At 39.0% G+C, this 19,734-nt stretch overlaps 1 protein-coding gene across 1 annotated transcript in view; it reads right to left on the bottom strand.

Annotated features, from left to right (window-relative positions):
• The window catches only part of LOC138717587 (prolyl endopeptidase-like), a 105,960-nt gene that overhangs the window by 12,184 nt on the left and 74,042 nt on the right, over nucleotides 1–19,734 (bottom strand). The window contains exon 11 of the mRNA XM_069851116.1: nucleotides 3,964–4,100. Within this exon, the coding sequence (XP_069707217.1) occupies nucleotides 3,964–4,100 (137 nt within the window). The remainder of the gene's footprint in view (nucleotides 1–3,963; nucleotides 4,101–19,734) is intronic.

Here is a 19,734-nt window from a genome sequence, read left to right as displayed (position 1 = left end):
ACAGGGATGGTACCTTGATGATAACTTTTGAAGGAGTCTAAGTGCCTCTAAGATCTCATCAGATATGCAATAAGCATTATAGGAAACTAAACTCTGTTTCTATAAGCAAACAAATTTTCTGTTGCACAGACTTTCAATGGTATAAAATCCAGAGTCTGGTAACAACCATTATACTACCAAGATTATAAATAAAGTTTAGTATATCTGTGCTCACTCCCAGCAATACTACTGTGATTTAGACACTTCAGAAAGCATTACCCCATAAACCCAAACATATACATCCAGTAATGTCACTGCCAACGACAATTAATACCCACTCTAGTATGGTCAGTCGTAAAGCAAGTCAGGCCCTAAAGTTGACCAATCCTTCGAGGCAGATATGTGTAGAGATTATAACAGCCTTTCTCAAAGTGACTGCTAAGTCCAAGAAGCTATGTTTTATCACGCATATTACCAGCACTCATTAACTTTTTAAAAAAGTAAAAATTCCAAGTGATTGCTTCCAGAATTGATTCCAAGCCAACTTGGGTGTCTTAGTTACAGCAAACTGCCCATTCACTCTGGATGCCTACAAAATACCTCATTCTGCAGAGGCAAGTCTGGCTCCCTGCTCTTCCCAACAGTTTCTGTAGCCTTTAGTGCATTATTCCTGGTTTTCCTTCTCTCCTGGGAGCAGTGTAAAGAAAAGGAGCAAGGGAAATGGGGTCAGGAAGGAGCCAGTGGAGGGAGCAGAAGACAAGTTACTTCCCTGGAGAGCTCCTTCCAGACACTATCACTCTTAAGAAGCATAACACAAAAAATAAGAAAACAGGTATTGTTTTTAACAGTATAGAACAATGTAAGGAACAAGAATACTTTGCCAGAATTACTGACCTGCTGTCAGATATTACAGCTGACAGGAATGCAGGCTAGGGCACTGGTGACAGGGAAAAAATACTGAGTCACTGAATCTGGTTCTTTCTTGCCTTTTGTGGAGCAGAAGGGCACAGCAACAAAGCAACCAGAAGAGTAATCTTGCACTCTGCACCCTGGCTGCTGTGTTGCCTGACCTTTCTCTGGCCTTTCCCTGCACCAGCTTTTTGCTTAAAGGCTTCGTACAACCTGGCCCTGTGGCAGTGAAATGCAATTTCACAGTCTGCTTCACAGTCAGCTGTATTCCAGGATGCATTAGAAACTGCTTCTCTGTATCTACAGAGACACATACAGAACAGTGAAGGGAAACACCGTGGTTGCTGCAGGGTAATTAGCTGAATCTGAGGCATTAGTGGTGGGTTTGGGATGGCATTTCCCAAGCAGCTCTGCCAAGCCACTGCTGACAGTTCCATCAGCTTTAACTTGCACTTGCTATGCAGGCTGCATAATTAATGACAGTGCTCTAGCGGGCATCATATTCAAAATGCTACCAAATGCAGCTCTTCAGTCTGGAGGAGCATATAAAAGATGCATGCTTGTATTCAAAAATAAACCACTACTGTAACTGACTTAATGACTTTGGCCTATAATTTTCATAGTTATTTCTGGATCCTCCAGCCTGTTGGTTTGCTTCCATTGCTTTCAGTGAAAAGGACTCCATTTTCATTTTTTTTTGTATTGGAGAATAAATGAAATGCAATATCAGTTCCTGAGTTAAGCAGAAATAAGCTTCCCAAGCCACAGAGCTGCCTCATGTTAATGGGTGTGAAACACCAGTGAGAAAACATTGTATTGACTTGAAGAAATAAAAGACAAAAATGAATCACTGGAAAGAAGACAGAACGCTTTGTGAAATGTTGTAGGAGCCTTAAGTTGAAACAAAAAATCAGAAGCATTTCTCCAGGAACTTCTGCTTGTTTGTTTGTTTAAAAGTAAGCAGGCTACTACTCGTTTGCATTTCCATAGCTACATCTCAGCTTAGAACCAGGTGAACCATGCAGTAAGCCTCGGCCTCGACCATCTCGTGGCTGCTTTCTAGTACTCATGCCTATGGTCACCTACAAAAAAGTGACCGAATTGTGGCGCTAGGCTGTGGCTGGAGCAGCACTTGGACATGCAAACTAACTGTGGAATACTGCATCATATAATAATAGAGATGTAGTCAAACATTACTTGAATCTGCCAGTTAAAGGGGGAACTGGATGTCCTGCCTTTCTGGCATAAATTCTCTATTACAATTTCCTTCCCCTGATCTTGCAGGCCTGCTTTTGGAACATGCTTCCTCAGTGACTACTCAAGTCTCAGGTTATTAACAATGAAGATGCATTTGAAGGCTTTGGCTTTCCTTATTTTTCTTTTAGAAAGACAAAGATTGAGAAGGGATGAGTTGATATTATAGGGAGAGAATGAGGCGGGAGGTGTGGCGAACCGTGTTTTACTTACCTTTTCAGAGGGATAATGTATTTTGATGTGGAGGTGAATGATAGTTCTCTCTAAAGCATTTACTTTAAAGGGACAGGTTCATATTCCTATTTCACGAACTGTATAAATAATGTTTCACAGGGTTCAGGAAGACTGGGTCACTGCGCCCACCCCTCATCCTCCTCTCTTCTGACCATAAGCTGCACCCTCTTGCTGCTCTTCACTGGACTCCTATGGGAGTCAATCTTCAACTTGCCACAGTGGCAGAAAACCATCCACTCTATTTTGTTGGGTTAGTTTTCTGTCATTCGTGAGAGGCAAATCAGCTTAGCAAAGGTTCCAGCAAACACCAGGCCCAATGGATGGGAGGTGGAAGAAGTCACTGTGAGACACCATCTCCTTTTACCAGCAGCCAGCTCATGTCAGCATTACATGAAAATTTACCTTAAATCAACAGATACATATTTACTTTAAAAAAATAAAACATGGATAGTTTTATCACAGTTTTCAGCATCTACAATAAATTGTAATAAATCAGTGCTTGAACCTAATCTAAAAAGGAATTTAGAAACTATTCTGATTATATAATTCTGCCTCTCAAAAACCAAGGGCAATTAAAAATGTAGCTTTACAAGGCATATAAAAAGCTTACAAATAATTATAGCACACAAGATGGGAAGCCCATTGTTAGACAAGGTATTTGCTAGAAAGGATGATAAACTGTAAATGCTATTTATTAATACAATCACAGTGACCTGGAAAAGCAAGCACTACAAAGGATTTCTTAAAATGTTCTGACTCTAAAGCAAGATGAGTAGCACCTGAACTTAACAGGATGGTTTCATAATAGATTATTTTTGTGTTGGTGAGCTGCTCTTGTATAATCTGAAAAACTGCTCCCCATTCAGTCCTTTGCATTTCTGTTTTCCTCCTGTTGCCTAGAAGCATTTCTTGGGTATTACAGCCAATCACTGCCTTTTGGTAAGTCTATATTCAAATTCCCTTGCTGAAGAAATAAGCCTTGTTTTTAAGGAGATCATCTATACAATAGAGATTATGGCTTTTGAGGGCTAGAAATCCTGATTTGCACATAGCATATTTGGTTTACAATGCATTGCTCTGCATTTGCAAAGCCCACATCATACGTATCTCAAGACAATCTTCCCTGATCATTAAGGAACAGAGTAGGATTTTGCTTCCAATGTAATTTCCTTACAAGTATAATATGAAAATACAGCCAATATACATTCATTTAAACAACTATTTTATTTCCTATAATGTTTTAGGCAATTGTATAACTTGGAAAAGATAACTTCTTATGTTATTAGTTCAGGAAAGGGCTCAAATCCTTACTTAAGACATGTCCATATGATTTTCTGTTGAACCTCACAGGACTTCTGTGCTCTGACATAGGTCTTTCTGTGACCTTGGGTAAAACCCTTGAATTCAGAACTAACAAAACAGACAAATGATGCTTGGAGACAGATGTGCAGTCCTTATGGCCCCCACGTTACTTCTCAGGCACCTGAAATGTGTTACTCCATAAGATCCACAGTCCACCCCGCCCTCAGTCTGTGACAGCTGTTAACACCAGATACTTCAGAAGAGGGTATAAATTACTCTGCTTACCTGTAGCTTGGTGTAATTGATATGTTGAAACCTCCATATCCATACAAGAAGGCAGGGTGAGAGCCATCCAGTTTAATTCCTTTCTTATGGATAATAAACATTGGGATCTTAGTACCATCTTTGCTAGGGTAGAAAACCTAAGACAAGAGAAAAAGAAATATGAAATGTTATTATTGTCACAGCTCTCTACAACTGCTACTAAAAAGAATCAGAGGCAACGACTTCCACAGTGTCCAATGGGTAAAATGTTCCAAGGAATCTGCAACAGTTGCCTGGGTCAGGTTCCGTGATGGCCATCACCTGCTTGGTGGCTGAATAGCTCTGGAAAATGCATCAAAATAAGACAACACAAAGGATATGACAGTATAATTTTTATGTATTTTATCCACTGGTTCTACATACAAGGGGGTTTAAGAAAATACTACAAAACCAATACAGTTTTTTGCAAGAGAAGACTGGCATTGTGAAAATGCAAGAACTGCATGGTTCATCATATATGAAAGCAGCAAAGACTGAGATGACAAGAAGGATGAACAGAACTAAACCTAGACTTCCAATCTAAAATCACGATTTCTAAAAACTTCTCCTTTTTAAAAAATCAAAATTTCAGACACTAGAGAACAGAGGACAGAGAAGAAAGAAGCTCATGGTAGGGTGGTCGCTTAGTAACACCCCACTAAATATCACATTTTTTTGGATAACAGAGAGTTAAGTTACTACCAAATAAATATGCAAAACTCTCTGAAGATCTCATCTTATGCCACTGAAATCCCAAAGAATTCCTTTGTACCAGTTGATGTAGCAGTCTTTGCTTATAAAAACACACATTAAATCACAGGCAGAAGGCCAAAGATATTTAAAAAGTCACAGTATTTTGGTTTCAGTACAAATACATTGGCATCAACAATATTTTTCAACAGAGTCACTCTACACACCAGACTCAAGTTAAAAGAGTAAACTTTGAATAGCTGAAGACACTGTTTCTCACTAAGTCCTGTGATAACAGCAAAAATATGACTACTCAACACTTGTACATGCAGCAGAAATTCACCAAAGCAAGTCTGTATCCAGCAAATGGGGACTAAACATTGTCTCAGGAGGACAGTAACATAAGACAGAAACTTCTGTAGGCCTCAGTATATTTTCAGTACATTTTTACCAAGCAGCTAGAAACAAGACCCTAATGCTGTAGAACCCCCAAAACCCATTCGGCAAGACAACCGAACTACCTTCTGCCTTTCAGGAAAACAGCTCAAACCCCACAAATGATCCACATAGTACATGTTTTCATATGTCTTTCTATTACTTCTACAGCACTGTGTGATCTTAACAGCTAAATTCCGTGCGCATACTGCAATTGCTTAACAGAGTTTCTGTATCTTCTTATTTTGATGCATGTATCTGCCTGCCTGCTCTAATTCAGGATCCAGAGCGCTTTATTTTGCCAGTCAAGCAAACCATGTGGGTGTGAATGCAGTTTACTGCTTGTTGTGAAGTTCTGGCTGACTATGTTTCATTGCTTTGGTTTTAGCATCATTACTTGCAGCTTCTTGTCTAATCAGAACAAAGGAGAAGTAAATGAGGAATGACATTCTTACCATTTTGTGGCATGTTTATAACCTCTGTGCTTTTAAAGGAAATAAACCTACCACACTTTATAATCATATGGTCAACAGGATCTATTTTTATAACACATGAATCTCAACAGTAATACGAACCTGTGCAACACATTTATTCTGAGCATTGCTTGTAATGTGAAACATGTAAATCCACGGCATGTTGAAAACAAAATAACTGCATTTAATTTTAGTTTAATTATTGCTATGGAAATGTGAGAAATTTCAAATGAAACCACATTTACCTCCAAAGGCTTCACCAAAGCTTTTAGACATATTCCAGACAAAATTCAGTATTTAACTGTTCCAGCAGATGGAAAATTTCAGAACAAAACCCTGGAGGCATTTTTACACGGATGAAGTCACTGTTTTCTACTCCTGCCACAACTATACCTTTCCTGACAAAACACTCATCAGAACTCACTGCAGCAAAATAAAAAGAATTCTCATTTTTAGTATGTAGCTGAATACTATAAACAAATAAAATATCTGATGGACAGAAGAACTGCTGAGGCTGGTGATGAGGGGTTACAGAGACTCCTCTCCAAAATGTTATCTATCAACTCCAGTTGCTGTCGGTAATTTATGCAAAGTGAGCACCTGTCCCTCCTATGTTTCTAGTCACTTACTGCTGTTGGCTAGTCCTTTCCTGATGGTTAAAGGATGCCACTGATTTTCCTGCTTCTTTCTGAACAAGAGGATATTTTTTCAACCACTCTCTGAAAACTGTCTTCAGTAGCACTTTTATCATCATCCGTTAATATTAAATAATGTGCCATTAAATGAAAGCTCAACAAAACCAAAGATGCATGTCAAGGTGACACCTGCAATTTAAGTTTTCACTCCTATCTTTGCTAAAATAATGATTACCTCTCCCTCCAAGATGAACAAACAGGAGAGGGGGTGGAAATCAATTTAGTGAGACACCGAGATACGTGAAGCTATTTAAACACCTCCAAACAGAATATTTTCAACAACCAATTCAATCTCACCTTTAAATTAGGTGTTATGTCTGAAGCAAGTCCAATGGTTTATTCATGTAACCAATAAAGGGATGTGCTTCTATCTCAAAGATTAAGGTAAACTGGAAAGGGCAAGCCCTAAAAAGAAGAATTTCCCATGATGGTGTTTCATAACTAATTTTAGAAGCTGTCAGCTTTTACATGAGTAAATGCTCATAAAAGGTTACTATTGTTTTCTGCTTTATCACAGTTAGGAGTGACCCACTTGTACTGGCTACATTGTATTACTCATTGTGTATATATGGACTAAAGGCTCCCATGTCACTACTGTCATTAGTACACATAAGCAGAGAACAAATCACCAAAGCAATTTTGGGGGTAAAAGAATTGGGAGTAATGCTTCATATATATTCATATGAATAATGAAACTCATCATTTAAGGAGGGGCAGGCTAAAAATAAATATTTTTAGCCTCCAGGAATGCACCAGCAAACTGTGTGGTTGACAGGGCACTCCTGCTGCATGCAACCCTTCATGCTATTCTAGGACGATAGCAGGAGCAGTACACCAGCCCTGAAATAGCTGCAGCTAACTTCAGCTCACACTGAAGTCCCTTATTTGTCACATGGCAGAGGAGTCTCGGTGTCAGAAAGAATCGCCTTCAATTCAGACGCTGGAACCTGAGGCATAAATTTATAGCACCTACTCCGATTATTGCAACCTGGAGAGAAAGCAACAGGTTTGCACAATTACTCATTACTATAAACTACATGAAGATTAAGCTATACAATCTTACTCATTCTTCCTTAATGCATACATATATATTTATATAGTGTTGAGGTTTTTTGGTTTTTTGTTTGGGAACAATCAGCCAGCACTGTAGACACAAACCTAAATTCAGAAAGACTCTAAATGTATCCACGTCTGCCCCTGCAGTGACAATAAGCATCCTCTCTACTGTATCACCAGGAGGGAAAATGAAGTATTTTAGCTCTTAAAAAGCTAAGAGAATTTGAAGGAGAGAGGCTGGAGACAAAGTTTTTCTTTCAGCCAGACACTGACACTTACAAACAGGCCTAAAAATAATTCTGGCAATCATCCACTGTGCACTTCTCTTGTGAGTAAATATGAAATCAGTATCTTTGACTATTAAATGAAGTGATACAATCACAAATAAAGAAACAAAACTAATCTGCCTGAATACTCACATTGTGCCACATAATTAAAAATACCTAAAACTACTGAAATTGGATACAAACTTCCACTTTTAAAAATTAAAAAACATAGCAATTTGTGACCATTCACTTTTTCTCCTTCATTTGAACATTTTCTCTGTTTAAACATGAAGAGATTAAAAGATGTATGTAATTACAATTGTTTGGGAAAAAAGTGCAGGTACACCTGAAATTATCTTACTTTTAGAGAATAAAAAAATTTTTCTAAGCAAAAAAACAAGCCCAAACTTGTACAGATTTAAAATTAATCTTATAAAGGTAAGATTTAACACAGGTTTTGAAATACTGCTGAAAAGCACAGAATAAAAAATAACCTTATCTGAACAATTGTAATGCATGTATTTTAAGCTGTGAAAGATGTATGAATGCCTAGAAACTTTTTATAATTTTTTTGCCTCGTTCACTAAATTAAAATCTAATTAAAAAGTTTGGCTCTTCAGAAAGAATTATTTACTGTAGTTAATACTTGAATTTTACATATGAAAAGAAACTTTGACTTCTGGGACTTGAAAACATCCCCCAGGTCACAGTAGGCTAACTATTCTTTGAAAGCCACTAGTGATTCTAAAAATGTCTCTCTCAACTTCTCTTTCAAGATTAGTACTACATACCAGAGATATCACTTCTGTCTATGTCTTTGTGTGCTTGATCAAAACCAGGTAAGAGTTACACTTGTTGCTGGATTGACATCCATTGTGTGAAATGCTGAAGAATTTACAAAAAGCAACTAAAAAGGTATAAAAGTCATGCTAGAGTATCTTACTATGTTCAATAATTTAGGTTTAATAACACAGAACAGTGCCTCTAAAGTGAGCTTTGTTCCAATGTCTTCTCTATTAGTTTTACTAAGATATTTCCATTTGAAGCACACACAGGATGTAGCAGTCTCGTGAAATTTAGCAACTGTCTTCTGCTTCTAGGTAAGAAAGACTGCCCTCTTACACAGTTGCTGTGATTCCACTAGCGGTCACCACAAAGCTACAGGCTGTGCTAGAGGAATACAGAATCCTGCTAAGTCCCAGCACACTACAGGTATGAGTGAAGCATGCATGGATGTGTTGAGCAGTTCAAAGGCAAAAACTAATTCAGTTTTTATTTCCTGGAACTGCATTTCAAGCATCCAGTTTCACATAAATTATTTCCTTCATTTTGTGTGAAATGAAGATTTCTCATCACACTTACACCAACATTTGTGGCTTGAGATTTGGGGAAGAAAAGCATAAGCAATTCATATGCAACTACTTAATGTCATGCACGTTTTCCCAAACATCACAAATGCTTTTGAAAGGCTCATCAGTTTAAAAATCCTCCCCCAATTTAAGGGAGCAGTCTTTGGAGAAGGCTTTTTTTACAAAGACAGTGGCATCAGGGTGTTCAAACCTGTATTTAGGTACAGTTATTGGTGCCTGAAGTTGCACAATACTGCACAGCAACACCTCTGACTAACAGCTGCTACTTATTGCTTCAGAAAGGCAAGTCATTAAGACTCTTGCCTTCACATCAGCAAGTATGAACACTGGCAGACAGGGAGAAATCCTCTCCTTGAGATGCCAGGGCAGAAATTTCATTGATTCAAAGAGAATTGTGTGCTGCTATGCACACTCCTCCTCACGTCTCATTCAATCCCTCATCACTTCTGACCTTACAAGAAAACCTGATACTAATCTGGGACTAGAGACTATATATCACATCACAAGCTACCTGTAAGAGTAGCTCTTGCTAACCAGCAGTCTTTGTATTCTTGTATACAGGATGAACCAGAAGCCAGGAGAAGAAAACTATTACCACTCTACACAGCAAATCCATGTGATCCCAGGTTTCCTTTCTTCAGAGGGGAATCCTCATCAATCTTCTTAAAGCCTTTTAAATTAGCTTCAAAGCAATTCAGTGTGGGTTGCAAAGCTTGCTTAATACAGAACTGGACAGGGGCCAAAGTAACTCAGTACAGTAAAAATTCAAGCAGGTAAAGCCCAGAAAGAACAGCCACTACAGACATCTGCAAAAGTATTATGAAAATAATCAGGAAACCTTTTAGAAGAAATTGTTCCACCACCCACCTACCGGGACAAAAAGCAGCCTCGTGCTGTCAGAGGCAAAGTGCCAGAAGGTGGTCTTTTAGAAGGAATTCCTTCTAAGTAAGTTTGGTTGCCTAGCTGTAAATGACTGCGGGGAAGTATCTCGTAGGGTGGTAGGAGGATACAGAGAAAGGCAAGCAAAAAATACAGCTGAAAGTTCAGAAATCCTGCAGGACTGGTACGGCAGAAATGGCTTTTAAATCACACTTTTCTAGATTAGTTAAAAGGCAGCATTCCCTCTACATAAAGCCTTAGTGGTAAATGTGATCCAATGAGACCCCACTGCTCCATTTGTGCAGCCTGAAAGATTTCATCTCCCCTCTAAATGTTTATCCTCTGCCCCTTTCAGTGTCAGAGCTTCCCGCAGCAGAATAATTAGCACTTGCCACTTACAGTTATTACTTCTCTTTCATCAATTTGCCTTAAAGAAAACTTAGTGCACAGTATAGAGACAGATAGATATCAGAGAGGTTAACATTTACCATCTGAGTTAAATATACATTCTAGTCACGTTAAAAATTGAAGAGCCCCTCAGACAAAATTAGTCTTTTTCTTGAATTACCTCTGTGCTTACACATTCAAGAAATATATTACTACGAAGAAGTATAGCATATGATAAATAACGGGCTGTCTGAACAGAAGTAGCACACTGTTATAAATAAAAACATAACAGCTGCTGGCTCGTGCAATTTCTTTTCATTAAATCAAGCTTTACTTCATTGTGAAAACTGCTCTGACAGAAGACAACTCACTTTAAAAAGGTAGAGGAATTAGAAAGAAAACACCACTTGTTTTTACCACAGTGGAGATCAGTTCAAGTTGTGATGATAAACACTGTGAGAATAAAAATGTAGAGGCAACTTACCATGGGGTTTGCAAGGGCAGAACATTACCTTATGCAAGCTGCCCCACAACAACTACTCTTATTTAGGCTTTTACACTGTGATAGGTGCACATATCTAATCCAGTATGCTAAGGAAGACATATATTCACTCAAACAGTAACTGACTAATTCAGTTTTTCTGTTTCTGACTCCACCTTGCTCAAAACTTGCATGATTATCTCAACACAGCCCTCCTGTTGAGCTTTTATGAGCTTCAAAAAGATGACAAAATCCCAGTTGTTTTTATTCCTTAAGACAGGGACACCTATGTGATTCCAAGTGCTCAACTTTCACCTGTAAACCTGTACCCAAAAATTCTCACACAGAACAAATTTAAACTTGACACTGGTGATGTTGAGAGTCCAGCTTGTGTCAAAGCCCCAAGAAGACCTAGATAGTCCACTTACACTGCCAAGAAACTTTATTTATTACTTTCTATAGTTGTACAATTTCAGAGCAGTTTGCTCTCTCTTCACTGGAGACTCATTGATCTCTACAACTACCTGAAAGGAGGTTGTGGAGAGGAGGGTGCTGGCCTCTTCTCCCAAGTGACAGGGGACAGGACGAGAGGGAATGGCCTCAAGCTCCGCCAGGGGAGGTTTAGGCTGAACATTATGAAAAAATTTTTCTTTTTCACAGAAAGGGTCATTGGGCACTGGAACAGGCTGCCCAGGGAGGTGGTTGATTCACCTTCCCTGAAGGTGTTTAAGGCACGGGTGGACGAGGCGCTGAGGGGCATGGTTTAGTGTTTGATGGGAATGGTTGGACTCAATGATCTGGTGGGTCTCTTCCAACCTGGTGATTCTATGACTCATATCGTGTTTATAGACGTCAAGTTGGCTACTCAAAACCAGAGAGACGCTATAAATCACTAACCACCTACAAAAATTCTGCACGTGGCCAGTACAATATTGAAAAAACAACTGGTACTCTTCATTCCTACTTTTTGGTTTGAAAAGAAAGAGAAATCAACTACACCGGACAATGTGTGTTTCAAAATCAGTCTCAGATCACTTATCCTGTGAATATTTATTCTGAACAACTTAGTGAAATAAACCAGTCACTTTAAATTATTGTGAAGCATTTCTATTTGTGGTTTCTCACTCGAATTATAGGTACAAATAATTTAATTTCTGACATATAAGCTTGAAATTAAGTTATCAACTTGTGCCTGTATATGATTAAAACAAAACCCCAAAGCGGCAGCAGCAGAAAAAAATAAGTCCCTTGAGAATGGTCAAGGGTAAACTGTAGTCCTAGAAAATAATTTGGAGGCTAGCTTAGAAGGAAATAATTCCAAGGATCAGATGCTATTGATTTGAAGAGTTGTGTCTTGGTGACCACCTCCTTGCTGTGGAGACATTACTCCAGGCTCATCTATTGTTTTCAGATTAGCAGTACTCATTGCACAACGAAGAAAAAGCACCCAGCGAGTAGCAAGAAGTACAAGAGAATTACAAGAATGAGTTTTTGTGACACAGTTGTAACAATACTTAGGGAAAAAACTCAAACCGAAACTAGTACAAAACAAACCAGCAAAAATTTCACTTGATGGTATAATTTCCAGACAGATGTCAACCAAGACTTTAAGGTGCTTCATAACAGGAACAATAACAAGCGTGCTCATGCATCCACATTATACTGTTGGAACAAGGAGTAGAAAAATGAACGACAAAAGAGGAACTTTTTTTTTTAAAAGCATAATACACCTATTGGTAAGATTCCCTGATTTTAGGCATTCTACCATTATGCTTTGAAGCTTTTATTTATCTTGTTTATTTTCAGCTGTTAGCGATGATCACTGTGCACTATTACTTTCAAAAATAATTGACCACTTGGCTGAAAAGCAAGCCGTTCAGGGAGCTGTCAGGGAGAATATATGTATCAATTTCTCCCTGTCTGTGAGCAAGCCAGAACTAAGGAAACCATCTATTTTTTTATATCATTCATCTATGCAGTCGAAAAACTAGTTACTATGAATAATAATGGTATTTCTAGGAGGCTTCCCTTGTCCCATAAATTTCCTGGGAGATGTCTCAAGGACAGAGCAGAAATAATTAATCTAAGTAAAGATGATATTCTATCAGTACCTCTGGGCAATGCTGATAAAATCAAATCAACCACTAAATGAAGATCCTAACTAGGTTACCCTTAATAAAACTGTACACTGATGAATTTGTACTGCATTACAGGCAGACAGAAACCCACAGAAAAAAACTCACATAATTATTGATATATATATATAACTGTTTCTGAGTGGAAACTGAACTACTACCTCCCTTCCTTTTCCCTGGAAAAAACATTCTTCAGGATAATCCAACATTTCATAATTTTAAAATTTTTACTACTTCTGATCTTAGTATATACTGAGGGACAAGACAGAAGTCTCCTGAACAATCCCACTCGGATGACTGTTCCACATAGACAAGCTGACAACTGAAGCTCTGGATATTCATCAAAGCACTTGGTGTTTGTCTTATTTCTTCACCAACAAATGACAACTTCAGGAAAAAAAAACCCAACAAAACAAAAGAAAGAAAAAACCCAGGCTTGCCTAGATACAAAGCTATTGACTAAGAAGGCCACCTCCCTGGAGGTGTTTAAGGCACAGGTGGACAAGGTGCTAAGGGGCATGGTTTAGTGTTTGATAGAAATGGTTGGACTCGATGATCCGGTGGGTCTCTTGAACCTGGTTATTCTATGATTTTATTCTATGATTCTAAGTAGTTTTCTAAGCTCTGTCTTACATGGTATTAGTGTAATATTTTCTGTTTGGTATAAATGGAGACTACGCACTTGAAAGCATCTGGCTTCCAACATATTATTAATAAGTTTGACTGTGTCACAGAACACTAATAAAAGACAAACCTTTGAAAGGTTTTCCAAACCCCCTTGATTTCTATTTAGTAAAAATTATTTTCTCAGTACAAACTGAACTCCTCGTAACTATTACACGACCATCTTGGTTAATATACATCTTTTTTAAGGTTTCACATTCACAGTGAAAGCAAGAATGGAGCTTTAGTTGACAACATATGCTATCATTTGTTTGCCTTTTTTTCTTAGAATTGCAGTCTGCTCCAAGCAGTGGCCACACAGCCTCATGTACTTTGCAGGGGCTCTCAGGTTATGAACAACTTACACTAAATCTGAATCAAGTCTATGTAAGATCTCACCAGCATTTCAAATTGCTGTTTTCCATTAATATTGACCACTCTCAATTCTATTATGTTTTCCATCACAGTGCTGAAATTTAATTAACAACAACAACAATCCTAAACCATCAAGCAGTTTTGGCCCCGGGTGGGGAGAGTAAGTAGAATCTTATTGAGTTCCTGTAATATATATTACAAGTTTATCTGCATTTTTCATTTGTTTTAAATACTACCAAATATAACTTTTGTCTCCTGTATGTAGTTAATGCATATGTATAATTATTAATCTTCCAAATGTACAATTTATTTCTCTGCCTTGCTTTCAAGCTTTGGTTGGTAAGGGCCCTGCAACGGCCTAAATTTGTATGCCATCTAACACACTGGTGAACGTTGTCCATGACTAAAACTCCTAAGTGCTGCAAGAACACAAGTGACTAAAGGAGTAAAAACTTTCTACTTTGTTCTCTATAGGCTATTGTACTACCTTAAACCTCTTTGTATCAGCTGTATGCCAAGCCTAATAAAATATTGCATAAACTAGTTACCAGCTTACACATATAAAATTCACAGGAACAACTGGTGAGAATAGAGATACATTAAAAAACCTCACCGCTTCTATTGAGAATTTGTACTAGTTAAATTTCAGAAAATGGTTAAAATGTGTAAACACCTATAAACAGAATGCACAATATTTTACTCTCAGGTAGCATGGGCTTCACTAACAAGTCAGCTACTGTAATTACTATTGTTCTGCAAATCTTCATGTATTTGAAAAACATTCCATGGCAGACACAGATACATACCTGTGCGCATAACTTTTACCAAATTAAAGTCCCCTTCTTTGGAAACTTAGTGACTACTCAACAGACTTACATGACAATGCTTGGCACAGTACTGAAAAAGACAACCAAAAGAGTCTGGTTGTCTCAGTGGTGTGGTAAAGGAATTCTCTGCCAGACCAATGGCTTGAATGCTGGCCCACACCAGTGGTGACTGACAACTGAAATCATCTCATGATCTTTTGCCAACTGTGTCAATAAAACCAATGACTGTGGTCCCAGAGTGATCTGTCCTCAATGCAGCACTATTGTCACAATTTAATGTCCCCCCTGGGAAGGCTCCACAAGGCAAAGTAATGGGAGGGCAGATGGAGAGGAAAATTCCCACACTTGCAGAGGAGTGCTCTCATTCTGAACAATGCTGGCACGCCAAAGTTTGACATTTAGCCTCAAGAATGGGGCACAGAAAAGTGGTAGCTACCATGTCTTTCTTTCAGTAGAGGCTTATACATGCAGTCCTTAGTGTGCTGAATATTCCAATTTTATGACTGGTCTAAGCAAGTATTGAACAGCCACAAACAAGCTTCGGAGCAGGTTTTTTGTGGAAGCATCCTTTGTGTTTGATCCTCCACCAATGACGGAATTCAATCTGCCCTACATGAGACACATAAACACTGTACTGATCAAAAGACAGAATTTTGTCAGTATTTAATACTATTAAAGATAACAAGAGTGGGGGCTTTTTTATTGATGCTGAGGTTCTATGAATGGCCACTTGTGCAAGACTTGCTTGATTAAGTTTTCAAACTACATCTGAATATCCATCTCTGAGGATCAGCAAAAAGAGGAGTAGCAAGTCACTGCCATTAGAATAGCAAATCATCAAAACGTCCGCAGCGCAACACCCCATCAACGTGCAACCATGGACTGAATGTTTCTGCTCCTGTAGAATGAAGCTAATAATACTCACTACCTTTGAGAAATAACACTGATACGCTAATACAAAAGGGAGAAGAGAAGTTGAAACAAGATTCCCACTGAGAATCTTTAAATAGAATTCCGACTTATCTTGTGAGTAAGGGAGTTAATTAAAATAGTAACGTGTTTGTGGTTAATTACTGGGGGTGAGATTAATCACAGCAGTGGATGTGAAAGCTGGAGAAAAAACAGAAGGGAAAAATCTTCAGTGGTTTGCTTAGAAAGAGGACAATAAACTAGCACTTTCACTGCAAAAATATTATCATTTTAATCTGTCTATATCAGCAAAGAATCTACCTACTGCGATTCCTGAAAGCTTAAAAACACAAGATCATTTAAGGTGTCTGAGCGAATGACACGAACCTGATGGTAAAATGTATTAGGCATTCATAGTAAAAATAAAAACTATTTTTCATTCACAATTAATAACACAGTCATTTAAGACATGGAAGGCAGAAACAGTCTTTTAAGTTCTTGTTTAAAGCTCCTGTGTGTGAAAACAGATTCTTCACACTATGTTCAATTATTATAATTCCATTTTAACCCATGTTATTTCACGCTGTATTTTAAGAAATTCTGAGAATGAAATGGAGCACAGAATGTAGCTTGGAATCAAGTACATCAGCCAACATCATTCACTAGAAAAGTGGAAAACAAACCACTACAAGCTACTTCTACTGAGTAAGGCATAAGAAGTGTATTTCACAATGAATTTTAGTTAAACTACTAAGCAATCACTTGGAGACTTAAATGAATGTTTTTTTAATATCATGCGTATGAAGGTTCTACAGACTCTCTTAAGACACTTTTCCATTTCCTGCACGCTTAGTAGAAAAAGGAACAATCTAATATTAAAAGCTTAGAACTACCGAATCACAAAGTCTATATGACAATACAAATGAACACAGAGAGCGGCATTTCTTGTATTATCCCTCCGCACTGTGTGGTCTGGTATTGTGCTAATTCTTCCTAAGAGCAGTTCTGTACTCGATCTCCATCCCAAACCACGTTTTCATTGTTCTGCTTTCTGCTGAGCAAAAGCTCTCAACATCCTAAATTGCGCAGCAATACTCTGTGAAATGTAAGAAAGGGATAAAGCAACCCCAGACGTTTAGATCTTAAAACAAAATTTGAACTGGATCAGTGAAGAAAGCAATGCAAAATCCTATCACTTCATCCTCTTGGAATATGGAGATTGATTCATACTCTAGACACTTAAGCAGTGTCATGGTCTGCCAGAATTACTGGTGTGAATTATATGAAGGACATTGGGTGGGGCTGCTTAAAAATAATGGGCGTAGAGCCAACTGCTACTCATCTGCTCAAGTATAAGGGTTTAGAAGTTCAAGAGCATGTAAGGCCATTATGGGAAATCCTTTACTTGACACACTTCTAGACGTAAAGTCCTTCATACCAACAAGTTTCCCCCCTTAAAATGGACTGCACCATGGCTGCAAATATGTAATATATGTAATATAAAATCTCTTGGCTTTCAGGAAATGCAGGGTCTTAAAACTAGAGGACTATGTTTGCAGTTAGTGTTTCTTCAGTGACATGCAATTAGAAGAGGTAACGGCAGATTAAACTGGTATTCAGAACAACCACACGTCAAAGGTGTAAGATGCTAAATTCACATCAGGAGACAGCCAATACTGACACAGTTGTCACTGTGATTTTGTTGACGTCCTCCAGGATAAGACTGTTGTCCAGGCAGCAAAACTACTGTTACTGCCAAATACTGGCAGAGCTGAAGACTTCGATCTTCCTCCTTGGAGCTCTGACGGAAGCAACTCCAAGCTCATTTCCTCCCTGCAAGAGGGCAGGTGTCTGTCACACTGTGGCAAGCACTAAAACTGGTGCACTTCTTCACATTCTGTTCCCCACCCCCAAATATTTCTTCAATTTCTTCCTCACTGCCATATGGAACCACAAGGAAGTAAAAGGAATAAAACAGAAACAAAACCCAGTAACTAACTTGTTTCCCCCCAAGTATTGATTCTACCCTGCCATCACATGAGAGTGAGGCTGGATTCAAATCTCAAATACTGTTAGAAGCAACAAAGTCTAGATCCTCAAAAATGAATCCCCTTTCGGCTGCGCTGAATTACCAGAAGGGGGAAGAAAAGGATTCCAAAACAACTTATTCCCTTGAAAAGGGGAGAATTCCTTGTCTCTGCTCAGAATCAACGTAAAGAGCACATGCCTCTTCTTTGGTATGAGTGCTTTTTCTCAACAGAGATAAATCAGGAACTATTGAATTTCTCTCTAAACTCCAGTGACCTATTCATAAATACTTAGGTAAGGGAAAGAAAAAACAGTAAGACCATCTCTATATCCACACTAAAAAACCACAGAGATAACAGCAGTTGTTGCACTGCTAAGCACGTTGAGCTTCCTACAGCTTTCACAGGACGCTCCTTTCCTCTGCTGACCTCTGTTACTTTTTATTTTAATGAGGGAATCCGATGCTCATGGAATGACACTACCAGCAATAGCACAGGCAGGTGCTGTGCACAAGTTACTTGCACAACTCTGCCAATCAACCTCAAGCTTGACTCATCTTCTCTCAGCACTGTATTTTCCTGAAACAGAGATTAACTGCTGTGCCAAACTGTACGATGTGAAGTTCTGCTAGGAATCAGAATGACTGTAGACAAATTTTCCCTATCAGTGTCTCATAACTTGAAATCAGTGCTGTAAGGGCTCGACAATGGGGGTGAAAGACTGAGCAAGTGGTGTTTCTCACAACTCAGTGTGGGGACAGTTTCATTTAGTACCATAGACTCATAGAATAGTTAGGATTGGAGTGGATCTTAAAGATCATCTAGTTCCACCCCGCTGCCATGGGCAGAGATATCCCAATAGATCAGGTTACACAAGGCCAAATCCAACCTGGCCTTGAACACCCGCAGGGATGGGGCAGCCACAGCTTCCCTGGGCAACCCGTGCCAGTGTCTTACCACTCTCATAGTGAAGAAATTCTTCCTAATGTCTCATGTAAATCTGCCCCTCTCCAGTTTATATCTGTTCCCCCTCATCCTATCACCACAAGCTTTTATGAATAGTCCTTCTCCAGCTTTCTTGTAGGTCTCTTTCAGGTATTGGAAAGTCACTATAATATCTCCTTGGAGCCTTCTCTTCTCCAGGCTGAACAACCCCAACTCTCTCAGCCTGTCCTCAGATGGAATCTGCAAACTTGCTGAGGATGCGCTCAATCTCGCTGTCAATATCACTGATGAAGATATTAAACAGCACTGGTCCCAGTATGGACCTCTGAGGGACACCACATTCTGAATACGACCATCCACCCATCAAATTCATATCTCTCCAGTTTAGAGAGGAGGATGTTGTGAGGGACTGTGTCAAAGGCTTTATAGAAGTCTAGATAGATCACATCTGTTGGTTTACCCATGTCCACTGCTGCGGTTACCCCATCATAGAAAGCCATTAGGTTGGTCATACAGCATTTGCCCCTGGTGAAGCCGTGCTGGCTGCCATTAATCACTTCCATATCCTCCATGTGCTGTAGCACAGCTTCTAGGAAGATCTGTTCCGTGATCTTCCCAAGCACAGAGGTGAGGCTGACAGGTCAGTAGTTCTCAGGGTCGCCTTTTCTGCCCTTTTTAAAAATGGGCACAATGTTACCCTTCTTCCAGTCATTAGGGACTTTTCCCAGTTGCCATGACTTTTCAAATATCATGGAGAGTGGCTTGGCAACCACATCTGCCAATTCCCTCAGGACTCTGGGATGCATCTCATCAGGTCCCATAGACTTATATCTTTATCAATGATCTGGATGAGAGGATTGAATACACTTTCAGTAAGTTTGCAGATGATACCAAGTTCAGTGGGAGTGTTGATCTGCTTGAGGGAAAGAAGGCACTCCAGAGGGATCTGGACAGGCTGGAGCAATGGGCCAATGACAACTGTACGAGGATGAACAAAGCTAAGTGTCAGGTTTGGCACTTGGGTCACAACAACCCCATGCAATGCTACAGGCTTGGAGAAAACTGGCTGGAAAGCTGCCTGGCAGAGAAGGACCTGTCAATAGCAACATCTATTTCTGGTTCATCTCCAACTATTTCAAG

This window comes from Phaenicophaeus curvirostris, chromosome 2, assembly GCF_032191515.1.
Source record: "Phaenicophaeus curvirostris isolate KB17595 chromosome 2, BPBGC_Pcur_1.0, whole genome shotgun sequence".
In the NCBI taxonomy this organism is placed as follows: domain Eukaryota; kingdom Metazoa; phylum Chordata; class Aves; order Cuculiformes; family Cuculidae; genus Phaenicophaeus; species Phaenicophaeus curvirostris.
Note: the sequence above shows the minus strand (reverse complement) of the source record. Positions and strands in the feature narration are given on the sequence as shown.